The 14,073-nt window shown below is 31.7% G+C and overlaps 2 protein-coding genes across 2 annotated transcripts; one reads left to right on the top strand and one right to left on the bottom strand.

Annotated features, from left to right (window-relative positions):
* Nucleotides 1-5,003: 5,003 nt before the first annotated feature.
* On the bottom strand, nucleotides 5,004-5,689 carry LOC9309493 (protein IDA-LIKE 3). Its single transcript, XM_002871339.2, has one exon. It carries the CDS (start codon nucleotides 5,611-5,613, stop codon nucleotides 5,302-5,304), a length of 312 nt encoding a protein of 103 aa, XP_002871385.1. The 5' UTR covers nucleotides 5,614-5,689; the 3' UTR covers nucleotides 5,004-5,301.
* A 4,802-nt stretch (nucleotides 5,690-10,491) lies between these two features.
* On the top strand, nucleotides 10,492-12,133 carry LOC9309492 (U-box domain-containing protein 28). Its single transcript, XM_021023507.1, has one exon. The coding sequence runs from the start codon at nucleotides 10,733-10,735 to the stop codon at nucleotides 11,972-11,974; it is 1,242 nt and encodes a 413-aa protein (XP_020879166.1). The 5' UTR covers nucleotides 10,492-10,732; the 3' UTR covers nucleotides 11,975-12,133.
* Nucleotides 12,134-14,073: the final 1,940 nt, after the last annotated feature.

Raw genomic sequence — 14,073 nt, 5'->3', positions numbered from 1 at the left:
GACAAACGAACTTTGTGGTTTTTTTCTCGTGACTGTTTTTTGAAAATCTATGGAATTGTTTATTCTTGTGTTTTTTTAATACGATTTCGTCTATGAGAATTCAAACTTCAAACTAGGCCTGGGAGTTCGGCTAAACCGGGTTATTCGGGTCGGTTTGTTCGGTTTGGGAGAAATTCGGTTTTTAAAAAATTCCACCGAATAGACCCGAATTGAAATTCGGTTCGGGTCGGTTCGGAAGTCGGTTTATTCGGGTCGGTTATTGGCTAAAATTTAAGTTCCGAACATGAACCGGATTTTTAATTTCTTCGGTTTATTCGGTTTCTATTTCGGTTTACATATTAGAAAAGAAAAAAAAATACTCTATTACAAACCCAAATCCAATAAAATAAAACTCAAAAGCCCAATACAATTAACAAAACCCAAATAAAAGCCCAATATAATTAATACCCAATAAAAATTTTAGGGTTTTGACAAGGATATGAGCTGAGCGGCTGCGGCTGCGGCTCCGGTTGTGACGGTGACAGTGAGTCGATGAAGGTGACGGCGACAGCCGCGGCAAACTCCGACCGTCCTATTCCAGCTTTTAAGAGAGATTGCATTGAACGAGGTTGATGAAGAAAGGAGAATGGAGATCGTAGAGGAGAACAAAGAAGATCAAGATGGGTTGAAGGCGGATTGAGACGAGAACGAAGAAAATTAAGATGTAGAGGAGTCTTAGAAAAGAAGGAAGGAGATGAAGAAAGAAGAACTGAAGAAGAATGGAGATCGTAGGGTGGAGGAGATGAGATCTTTTACCTCTAGGAAATGAATTAGATCTAGGGTTTTTAAGTTTTTATAGTGTGTTCCCCTAAACCGACTAAACCGATCGGTAACCGAATACCGAACCGACCCGAACCGAAATCCGATTACCCAATTTAATTTCGCCGATCGGTTAGGAAGAAGCTGTTCGGTTTACGCCGATAACCGAAAATGTCGGTTTGATCGGGTCGGTTTGATCGGTTTGATCCGAACTCCCAGGCCTACTTCAAACACTTAAAAATTAGTAAACATTTGACGGGTAGACTGTTGCAGCTAAGGAAAATTGACGGAAATAGTCGTTTATTTAAGATAGGCAAATAGTCCATTTATTTATGAAATTTATATGTAAAAAAAAAAAACGCGGATTGTCAATATATTTTATATGACTTAAAATTTATTATCGAAATAAATAAATAAATTACCGTGAGATGGAATTTTTGATAATTTTTAAATAAGGTTGTCTAAGTTTTTTGTTGAGACGGAAAGAGAGAAAAATCGTGTTTAATAATTGATTAGTTCTTGTGAGATGTTTTTTTTTAATGTTACAAGTATTTTAATAAATGAATTAAAAATTTCCGCACACTATAATTCTAGGTCGAAACCAGAATGGAAAGAAGATACATATCAACTAAAGCTTTTGAGGAAGGCACACTAAGAGACCGGGATCTCTGAAGCATTATTTCATAAGTTTTTTCCCTTGTGAGTGTTCTATATGACTAATATGAGACCCAACTCTGAGAAATTTTTAACAAAAAAAAAAAAAAAAAAAAAAAACTCTGAGAAATTAATGTGCAGACATTGTATTGTTTATCTATAAATGGTATCAGTATATTGATTTAATTGGCTTGGAATCTAAACTTGATATAGTATGTCCACTGATATTATAGATTAATTTGGTATATGTCCAAAACAAGTTACTTCCAATAATTCAAATATTAATCACCTTTTGGAATGATTAAAAGCTTTAAAAATAATCTTTTTGAAATAAAGTTTCGTATCCCTTGTTGGAAAGCATGTGCTAAGTTCTTACACTTTGTCAATAAAAGTTGGAAAGTGGTCTAGCTTGGTTGGCAACTTAAATAATCAAAATAGTTATGGGTACTTTTATAAAATATTATTCACATTTTATTTTCTTAACATTTTTGTCAAATAACATCACCCAAAAACCAAAAAGAGAGAGGTAAAAGGTAAATTCAAAGGGAAGCCAAATTCGTCATCATTTGTGGTTTGTATTCCAAGGAAAGATAAGTTGATTTGAGCCACCATTCTTCTCTTTCCACTTTACGTTGATTGCAAATTTTGAATTTGCGTCTTATGGTATACACATGGAAATGTTGTGTCTTGTGTGTATCAAATCTTCTTTTTAAGAAATTTAGATGAGTCGTTTTCCCTTAGTTCGCCAACAATTAAACGGACCGAAAATCAATGGACGGGAAGAATATAATTAAATAATATAGTTGGGCTTAAAGATATACCTAATTTGGCCCAACAAGCAACTTAAAGACCAAATGATCCAATTATCGTCACGAATGATCGTTTAGGTCTGGTTTGTAAACTTCAACAGTGTTTAGTTTATGTCAACTAATTTAAAGTAACAGAGAATAAAAGCTTTTTATATTTTGATATTTGGTAGACTCCACGTTGAAAAAAAGATGAAAATATTTACATGGCTTTGTCTCAGTTTTACTTTTCTCTTCTACTGCCATCGGCCACACTTCCTCGGTCCCTACCTTTCTGGTTCGAGTCCATTTCGAGTCCTAAGAATCCCTCACGTTAAGAGGGTTCAAAATCATGTTGTTACCCAACGTATAAATTATTTCTTAGACTATACGTGATTTTAAAATTTGAATACTTTACAATTTTGGAAACACCAATCAATTTTGGCCAGTGCAAGTTTCGTATTGCAACTTTAAAACAGTCTAAAACTTTCTTTCTTTTTTTGATCGGTTGATTTCTGATAGCACCAGTATGATCCACACAAAAAAAAAAGCCTAACATTTTCTCAGACTATATACAATAAGACTTGAATCATATATATCTTCTTTTGTTTACTCATTTTTGTGGTTTGAGTTGGAATCTGAAAATAATTTTGAATCACACGTGTTTATGTGATTGCGGTACCGTAGTTGTGTTTGTGTTTTTAAGGTGATTCTAGGTATGTCTTTATTCGCGGAGGTTGTCAGAGTTTTGATGGTAATTCGTCAGGATATGTACCTACAGATCTTTTGGCATGATCAAAGTTCGATCAAATAAGTTAAAAAAAACAATCTTTTACATCGTGTTAACTTATATCCTGTTCAATGATGTGTTCTCTTTATCCTGATAAGTTCTAAATCAAATAAAAATCAGAGACCACTTTCGAAGTGCCTGTAATCTCAAACATGAAAACTAACTATACATATGATATTTGTTATAATATAATATACAATTCAATCCGTATATAAAAATCATATAATCGATAATGTTCTCACTAACCAAAACATTCGAGTCTTTCGTGCGAATATGTTTGTCGCTTGCATTGTGAGGTAAGAAAAAAAAAATATATATATATATATATATATATTTTTTATCAGAACAAAAAACAAAACAATTAAATCTATACTATATATATGTGATAGGAAATAATCGAGACCCTATCAAGGCGGGGTACACCGCACGTGTACATGCACGTGGACACAAGTGCACACGTATGCATAAGACACATCACATGCCCGCATATCAATCCTAATATATAGACACTCTAGCATTTGTCACAACGTTTTCAGCCAATTTGGCTTTTTATTAATTTATTCAATCTCACACGCATGCATGATTAATATATGTAATACACCATCGCAGCGGTGACCAAAATTTCAGAATCTAATAAACTCATTACCAGCAAGGCAACAAGACGTCAAAATAAATCATTTACAGCCACAATAAATATCAATATGTTGTAAATAAATAGCAGTGTCACTTAAAAGGATGGTAAAATCATCTTAACAATTTGAATAAATATATGTGGAAGTACTTTTAATTCGATTCATAAGTGGTTGATCAATAGCTTAAGATGTTTTTATAGAGTAAGTTAAGAATTCAAACGTTGCCAAAACAAAAAGTGTAAGCTTTACAAAATGTAGATTGCTGCAATTAGCATAATTACTTTACTTGGATAATTAGAGTCCTTCACTTCATGTCTGTCAGTGTGTGTATTGGATTATACATATGTGGATAGACATGTACCCGTAAGACGTAAGTATTGATGTTTAAAAGTGTATCCATTTTTTGTTGTAAGAAGTAATTAAGAACAGGGCAGTGAATCATTTAGCTAACGTGATGTAAAAGATACGATACAATCCATTTTGGGAAGTTTTAGGTTTTATTGACAGACGATATCTTTTACTGTTTATGGAATCTCCTTGTTTTACCTTTTAACTAGCTTATCTATAGGTCACGCCTAATTATTTTTTAATGACGTAAACTAAAGTTGTAATCGAGACAAGAGAGTCAAGGGACCCTATCTGTTCATGAAAAGTATAAATCATCACATGGAATTCGAATAAAGTTATTCAAAGGTTGAATGAGAATCAAGTGGATATGAATGATTTTTAAAAAATTATGCAGAAAAGATACTAATGAGTAATGATACTATTTCACTAACCCCAAAAAAACGTTCAATGAACTTCTGAAATTCTTAGGAGATATCACATCAAATCCTCCAATATATCTCTGCAACCGTTGGTCAATCGTATTCACAACGACTACTCAATGACATTATTGAAACAAAAATTAAACAAAAAGATACATCCAAAGTAATCAACTATGTATATAAGTCCAATCTTAATCACACGTTTTAGTTAGAACATATACCTTTCATTGCTTCTTATTTTAAAGAAATGACAATTCTTTTACGCACGAACACACATTATTTGTATTTGTCAATGTCCGTATATTATGGGATAATGTTTATTTTAAAATACCAAATATTTTCTCTATGCATGTCCGAATAATCCGACTTATTAAATCACCAACTCAAATGCTAGTATATGTAGAACAACCTTCCATTTGTTATTACTATAACTTAAGAAGAGAAAGTGAATATGAAATAATTAAATCATTACTCGGTTTATACCAATCAATATTCTACCAAACAGATTGGCGATTGTAGCCTAAATTGATCGGGACTTGTAATAATTATCATTAGTCCGGATTAATCCACGATTAGGATAATGTCATATAGAATTAAAAGAACCTTCCTTGTCGGAAAATCGAAAAGAACAATAATTGTTTAATTACAAAAAGACCCTTCTCTCCTCTGCTCTGGTACACTTTAACGTACTTGCAATATTTGAAGTTCCCATATTAAACTAATAAAGCTGATGTATCCACAGCATTGCTCTTTGCTCATAAATAAATCAAACTGGAATCTATTTACATCAGTTTGAACCAAAATCAAAAGGGGGAAAAAAAAAAAAACTTAGAGAAGTAAAAAGGATGATTCATTGATGATCAAACCTCTGAACTTCAAGGAGAAGACTGAGTCCTAGTACTACTTAAACCGATTTCGTTATGTTTTCTGGAAGGACCAGAAGCTGGAACCGGAAACTGACGTGGAAGTGATCCCAAGAACTGTACACTTTTGTGATCTTGTACTTGACGATGGTCATGATCATGAGGTGGCGAAACGACGTCCTTTTGTTTGGGTGGCGAGCTCGTGTTGAAGACGTTCGTGGTTCTTGCTCCATTGCAGCAACTCAAAAGGACAAGAAGAAGAACAAGTATAGGGATTGTTCTCGTGAGTTGATATGTTCTTGATCTTTGGCTTCGAGAAGGCATTGGTGAGAAAATTGGAGAGAGAAAAGAGAGAGGGAGGGAGGGAAGTGATTTTTGTTTGAAGGAGTTTTGGGTGGAAGTATTTAATATATAAAAGGTTTTTGTTTTTGTTGATAGGTGATGGAATGAAAAAGAGAAGGTTGTAATTGTTGACAGCTAGAAATATGGGCACATCAAGAGAGAGAGACTGTGATTGGAAAGATGTTGACTTATGGTTCTATTCGTATTCGTATATGTTTTTTAGTTAAGGAAACCATGCAGTAGACCTTAATTAATCATGGATTCTACGTCGTTACATTATACAAACCATACTAATCTAATGGATTTGTGAAGAATATCAAATCGAAGACGAATAAGATTGTTTTGAAATGGTTAAGCCCAAACGTTAACGTCTCTCCGTTGGGACGTAAATGGGTGCCTGATCTCCTAAATAATGTTCAAACCGATCACATCCGTACGTATAGTAATTTCAGACACCAGATGTTTTACCCCTAGACTACCTACACTTGAGTTTAAATTAACTATCTCTGAACATGATCTCGTATTGGAATGGGTAAAAAACGATGTTGGGCAAAAACAATAACGTCTCTTCATAGCTCTTCATAGCTCTTCATAGCTCTTCATAACAAGACAAAAAAAGTTGGAAGAAGGCTCCTTTATAGCTGTCTTTAATTAGGTTCACGTATAAGTACTATTGCATATTTATGATATTTCTAATTTTGCTTTTGAAATAACATGTACTGTGTGGGTTTGACCATGTTTTTGATCATAGAATAATGATTTTATAGCATTGTCCATTAGGATTACAGGTTATTAACATTGTCAAGATTTTTAGTTTACTTTTTATTTAGAATACATTTTCCCTTTGTTTTCTATAAGCAATATTACAATTTATCCTCTCTGTGAAGTGAAAGTGGAAGAGGGGACAAAGAGAAGAAAACGAAAGAGAAATAATTAGTGGTGGGTCAAGGTCAAGCCTTTTCATTTCATGTTATGTCATAAATTTATATATATTCATATTACTTGACGACAAAATAATAATAATTTCATATCAGTTTGATAATATTATAGTGTATTCTATCCTTACAATCTCTTACAATTGGTTGAGCTAACCACGCATATACAGAAAAAAAATTATATATAGATTTATCCTTTACGAAAAACAAGTTATAGCTAAAACATGACTTAACGGTCACGCAATACAACTACTGCACCACAAGACCGGATCAACCAATTCTAAATTTTAGGCACTACATCATCAAGACATCAACTGTTTATTTCTTGGACATCTTCCTCAACGATCAACTTAAAGACCGCAGCTTTAGTGGACACTTTATAAGTTGTATCCTCTTTTGCGGCATATATATTTGAAGGCAGAGAATAATGACGATACGACCCCTTTGCACGTACAAAATGTTAGAATTTAGAAGAACGAAGGAAACCGAACATAAAAGGCAACAACAGTAAATAAGATCTAAAAGCTTGTCAAAGGTCCTTAGTGTTACTGTATCAACAGTAAACACTGTTGAAATGTAATATTACAAAGTACAAACTGAAGCAATGTTCGTGCTAATTACCGACTATTTGTTCACACACGTTTTCTACAATGCACCTTTCTCATTGAAGCAATGTTTTGCAATACAACTAACCTTCGCCAAAAAGTAAGTGCAATTGGGCTTCTGGTTGACAAAATAATAATATGACTATGATTTAACGAAAGAAGGTTTGGGTTACGTACGAGGCCCATATAAGGTAGCTACAGACACTCGTAGTAAAATAATATTTTTTCCATTTTTGAAAGTTCTATGTATGGCCACATCATTTATTTATCAATCAATGTGCTAAACACCGCAACGCTAAATACGAGCCTGGAATGTCACATTCACATAACCCAGTAGTAGTTTACTCTTGATGGCATTGACAATTTGTCGCTAAGGTAATCGATAAAGACTTTATTTTAAGTGGACTTTGAAAAGGAAACGGAAGCAACAAAAGTTGCAAAAGGCCGTCGAATCTGTCTGGTCAATAAGTTCAGTTCCTTTTATCACATTTATTTTTCAATTTTTTAAATGACTACAACAATTCTTCAAGGGACAATACGAGTATTTTATTTACGAGAAATACATGAACTGGACAAAATTGATTAAAGGCTCTTTCAAAGAAATTAAAAGGTTCCCGAGTTTTCTCAAACGGTGCAATTTTTTAAATGCAATTGGAAATTTAAGCTATATTTTTTAAATCTTCACCGTTGGTTACTTCTACCAACGGCTCAGATGAAACCAAATACAAATCCTAGTCTACGCGCGCCGAAAGATACCCAGACTCAACTCTTTGACCAAAAGTGAGAGAACGAAACACGGAAAAGTATTTTTTTATTTTCCGTGGGCATATAACAAATAAAAGATGTCAAAAAAAGTTATTATCTTGATTTAGGAATGGGTTGGCTGATTTTTTAGCCATATACTAGTTGCAATCTCAGCTTTCCACCCTAAATTTTTTACCTTTGAAAAAACCACCAAAAAAAACTTTAATCTCAATAAAACTACAAATACTTTCGGATTTATTCGTAAAACTACGCCTCCAATTGAACCGATCAATTAACCGATAATATTTAATCCGGTTTGACTTACCCAGAATTTTGACCAAAATGAATCGATTTTGACTATACTTTAACCTAATTTTGACCCAAAAACAAATATAAAAGAAAAAAAATGTTTCCTCTATAAATAAATTTATTTATTTATTTATTTTTATAAACAATTAAAATAATAAATTATAACTTAATTTTATCAAAAAAAGATAAAAAAAAAATAAACCACAAAAGAATTATATAATAAAATTTTGGTATATACTTTTGGTAATATTACAAAAAATAATATAATAATTTTTTTTATAGAGAATAATATATGACCTTTGAATTTTGTATATTGTGAAATTCAAAGTATATGAAAAACTCATTTATATATATATATATATATATATCCTTAAACACCACAAATCAAAGTATATATTATGATATTTATAAATTCATTTTTATTTATAGATTCAGTTTTTTTTTTTTTATAAATTCAAAGGTCGGTTATATATATATATATATATATATATATATGGTGGTTTTAAAAAGAAAAATGCGTTTGAATTTTATATATATATTATACCAAATTCATTTTATATATATATATATATAAATGAATTTGATTTGTGGTGATATTATATACTTTGATTTGTGGTGATATTTAAAATATACATTTTATTTTTTGCAATCATTTTTCTTTTATAAATTCAAAAGTCATTTTTCTTTCTAAAAACACTAATATATATATATATATACATATATATATATATATATATATTATTGTGTTTTTGGTAATATAACAAAATATACATTTTCTTTTTGGCAATCATTTTTCTTATAAATTCATTTTTATATTTTAAAACTCAAACGTTGGTTATATATATATATATATATATATATATATATTACCAAAATTTTATAACAAAATATAGCACAAAAAATAATTTGTGATCTATTTTGGTATATTTTTTGTTGTTGTATATTTTGTTATATAAACAAAAGTATAGACCAAAAATTTGTTATATATATATTTTTTGTGGTATACTTTCATATTATTTTGTGGTATACTTTCATATTATTTCGTGGTATATTATTTTTTTGGTAAAATTAATTTAAAATTTATTATTTTTAATTGTTTATTAAAAATAAATAAATAAAAATAATAATTTTATTTATAGAGAAGACATTTGTTTTCTTTTATATTTGTTTTTGGGTCAAAATTGGGTTAAAATAGAGTCAAAATTGATTAATTTTGGTCAAAATTCTGGGTAAATCAAACCGGATTAGATATTACCGGTTAACTGATCGGTTCAATTGGAGGCGTAGTTTTAAGAACAAATCCGAAAGTACGTGTAGTTTTATTGAGGTTATAGTTTTTTATGGTGGTTTTTTTAGATACAAAAAGTTTGGGTTGAAAAGTTGAGATTGCAATTAGTATAGGGCTGAAAAATCAGCCAACCCTTTAGGAATACATATTCTTAACTTGTTGGACATTTTGCAAAGGAAAATATTATTCCAATGTTTATACAAAATTGAAAATAAAAATGAAAAATTAGGAATATTTCATTAACTACGATAAATAATAATCTGAATTTAACAAAACTCTACAAATTATTTTAAAACCTTAGTAAAAAAGAATCTAATTAAAAATAAATTAAAATCCATAAAAAATAACTTAATTGTATTTTTTTTCTAAATAGAAAAGTTGGCTTATACATAGCTTGGGAGAGAGGTATTACATGCTTGGAGGTAGAGGTTGACTCTGAGATGGTGGTAGGTTTTCTGCGGACAGGGATTGATGATTCACATCTGTTGTCCTTCCTGGTACGCTTGTGCCATGGCTTCTTATCAAAGGACTGGTCGGTCCGGATTGGCTAACTATGTGTTTTCTTTGCATTTGGGTTTTCATTTGTTTGCGTCATGTCCTGAGAATGTTAATTTGCTATTGTTGGAGGATATTAACGGGTCTGCGCACCCTAGAAATGTTCGTTTGTAGTTTGTAATTTCTTTTTAATAAAATGGGGGCTTTGCCCCCCTCCATTACCAAAAAAAAAAGAAAAGTTGGGTCTGATTGGCAAGTGCTTTAGAATCTTTACAAAGCAAAAATTTTTTTAAAGATTTGAAATACATCCAATCAAGCTTTAGAAGCTTTGACTTTCATTTTTTTTCTCAGAGCCAAAATATTTCCTTAATTCATTTTTTTTGCTGTAGAAAGCTTTTTTTTCTAAAGCACATAATTTTCAATTTTCCAAAATTTTAAATTCTACAGCCAAATTACTATAGCACTAAAATCTACAGCCACAGTAAATAAACCTACAATCATATTTTTACAGCAAAAATGTAAAACTACAGCGGTTACCAATAAGGTTCGGTATCAAGTATTCAAAAAGAGAATTTTGACGTCAGCATATTTTGACTCACTCTCATGACTCATTATCTTCTTAAAACCAAACCACACGAGTCTTTCTCTCTCAGAGTTTCTTTTGCTCTTTATTCTCTCTGAAACACTCCTTTAAACGTTTTCGCCGAAGAAGAAAGAGCCAAAACATGAGGAGCGACGGTCTTGACATCACCACCGTCCCTTGTTTCTTCAAGTGTCCAATTTCACTTGATGTGATGAAATCTCCGGTGAGTCTATCCACCGGCGTTACATACGACCGAGTTAGCATCCAACGTTGGCTCGATGGTGGTAACAATACTTGTCCCGCCACGATGCAGATTCTTCAGAACAAAGAATTCGTACCTAACCTAACTCTTCACCGTCTCATTGATCTCTGGTCCGACTCCATCAACCGTCGTGCCGGTTCTGAGTCTCCGGAATCAAATACTCCCTCGCGAGACGAAATCAACGCTGCGATTGAGAAAATCCGGATTGAGAATGATAATTGCGACGTACTTTCGAAGATTCTCCGGTTCGCGAAAGAATCTGATGAGAACAGAGAGTTTCTCGCCGGAAAAGATGATTTCGTAGGTATGCTTGTGGATCTCATTATCCAATTCGATTCCAGACACTTCTCGGGTTCTCAATTGATACTCGTTGGAGAAGCGGTGAAGATTCTGAGCATGATTTGCCGGAAAATCTTCGATCGGAGACGGTTATCGAATCTGATCTTAACGAACGGTGGCGATTGCTTGACGTCCTTCTTCCTATTGATTAAGAGCGGGAATCCAAAATTGAAGATCGATTGCTCCGCCGTGCTTGAGTTTATCGCCGTCGATGCCGAGTCAAAGCTTATAATCGCCGAGAGAGACGGATTAGTCATCGAGATTATGAAATCGATAAGCTCAGATTCAGATTCAAGCTTAATTGAAGCGAGTTTATCCTTGTTAATCGCGATTGCGTCTTCGAAACGCGTGAAACTCGCATTAATCAGAGAGAAGCTAGTCACGAAGCTCACGAGTTTGTTAACAGATCCAACAACGAGCGTTTCAGTGACAGAGAAATGCCTAAAGCTTCTCGAAGCTTTTTCGTCTTGCAAAGAAGGTCGATCGGAGATATGCGACGGTGCGTGCGTGGAGACGGTGGTTAAGAAGCTGATGAAAGTGTCGACGGCGGCAACTGAACACGCCGTCACGGTTTTGTGGAGCGTCTGTTATCTTTTCAAGGAAAAGAAGGCGCAAGATGCCGTTATTAAGACTAACGGCGTTACGAAGATACTGTTACTTTTACAGAGTAATTGCTCGCTTACCGTCAGGCATATGCTAACGGATCTTCTTAAGGTCTTGAAGGTGAACTCAAGATCTTGCCTTTATACCGAAACCAAAACGACACACATTATGCCGTTTTGATTGATTTTTTTTTTCCTTCCTTGCCACCTTCTTTAAGGATTAGTTGTTGGTAAAAAAATTCAAGTTGTAAGAAAAAAGAATTTTTGGAAGATGAATGGAATTGTAACTTGGAGAAATGAGCTCTAGAATAGTAGTTTCAATAATACACTTTTTCTGCAATGTGTCGACGTGAATAGATTCAAGCATTTTCATCTATCAAAATGGTCTATCAAGTATCAAGAGAGATGTTGTCTCTGTATCTAAAACAAACTGATGAATTTTGATTGATTAAGCAGTCAAAACAAAACTAGATTTAAAAGACTACAAGAAGTGGATTTGGCATCTGGAGGAACGTATAGGAAAAGAAAGGAGGTCTTTGGTGAGATTCTAATTGACGTGGAAGCAGCTCGTTTAATTGGAAGCAAGGTCAAGATCTGGTCGATGATCTCATCTGGAAGGAAGCTAAGTGCATCTCCACAGCTAGATTCCACCTTTTCGCATCCATGACCATGAACGACGGTGAATCAACAAAAACTGACCTTTTTGCTCGAGCGGCGCGACACTTAACACAACTCTTGACGTCGGCCGTGGCTTACCCGAGCAAATCGACGTTCGGTGTCTTTAGATTGGGCCGGATAAATTAGCTATAGTGGGTTTAATTGAGTACATCGACATTGGGCCGGATAAATTAGCCCACCAACATATATTTTTTTCATTTAAAAGAGATCTGTTTTTCTTTTTTTCTTTTTTCCCTTAAAAGAGATCTGTTTTCTTTTATGAATTTAGGTGTTTAACTTAGAAATATATCCTATACTATTATTTGGGAAGTACACTTTATAAGATACCCTTAACTAACCTTCCCTTTTGTAAGAATTTACTTAAGAATGTCATTACAAAAATCTTCTTTTAGAACAAATTTCATTCAATTTATTAAGGATAAACAAGTAAAATACTAATGTATGTCATTTAATTAATTTAATTAAATTATAAAACGAAAATCTGTTATTATTATTTTTTTTAAATGACCAATCAAAATGAACATATAAGATTTGATATCTAACTTACCATATTAATTTGTTATTAATCATTAAACTTCACCTCTCATCTTGATATGATTATATTAATATGAAACAAATAAATCATCATATCATCTACATAATAAAAAAAAAGTAAATTTTTTTTTGTATATGCCAAGATTTGAATTTTTAAAAACGCATATAAATTGTTCAATCTATAAAGGAAATAATTATATTCGATTTCATACATTTATTTTTTTGAAATGTATAATTTTATATACTACAATAAAAATTTAAATATTTTAATTTGCAACATTTAAAATATGTTTTACTTGATATTTTTAGAGAATATCATCAATACTTAATAGTTCAAAAAGTTTTAAAATTATAAATACTCTAATTTGATTATTTTAAAAAATATTTATAATAGGTAGCAGGTTAAATATAATATATTATATAATGAAATGAGTTTTGATCCTTATAATTATTTGAATAGTTATATTTAATTTCATATAATTTGTTTTTTTGAAATTCATAATTTTACAAGCTACGAAAAAAATTTAAAGATTTTAATTTGGAATATTTTAAAATAGTGTAGAACATTTAAATATGGTTTGACAACTCTAAATATTTGAAAATTTGATTCCGCAAGCAATTTTAGAATTAACGAATAATAGATTGTGCATGCAATATTTTAAAATGAAATATTGAGATTCTAAAATAAAAATATAGACTCCACGCACGAGTTGATTTTGATATTATTATATACTAAATATATGTTTATAACATATTCGATTATGCGAATAATTGGTAAATTCCGTAATTATAAATCTCAAACAAATTCTGTAATTAGATTAGCTCAAACAAATCTCTATTTCAACAACCAAAGAATTACGATTTGAAAAAGAATTTTCTAAATTAATTCAAAATAATACCTAGTTTACTTAATTAATTCAGAATAATCTATGTTTTATATGCGATTTATTTATGATATTTTAATTTTTGATCTAACTGAAATATATGCAATCCTATTTTGTGGTTGTTAACATAAATTAACTCATTGTTCAAAAAATATTACTTTTTAAAAAATAAACTTATTTTCCG

The sequence above is a fragment of the Arabidopsis lyrata genome, assembly GCF_000004255.2.
Source record: "Arabidopsis lyrata subsp. lyrata unplaced genomic scaffold ARALYscaffold_6, whole genome shotgun sequence".
Classification (NCBI taxonomy): Eukaryota; Viridiplantae; Streptophyta; class Magnoliopsida; order Brassicales; family Brassicaceae; genus Arabidopsis; species Arabidopsis lyrata.
This window is presented reverse-complemented; position numbering and strand designations above follow the sequence as displayed.

Coding starts and splice junctions, on each gene's coding strand:
- LOC9309493 (XM_002871339.2), bottom strand. CDS start 5,613: ATGCCTTCTCGAAGCCAAAGATCAAGAACATATCAACTCACGAGAACA.
- LOC9309492 (XM_021023507.1), top strand. CDS start 10,733: ATGAGGAGCGACGGTCTTGACATCACCACCGTCCCTTGTTTCTTCAAG.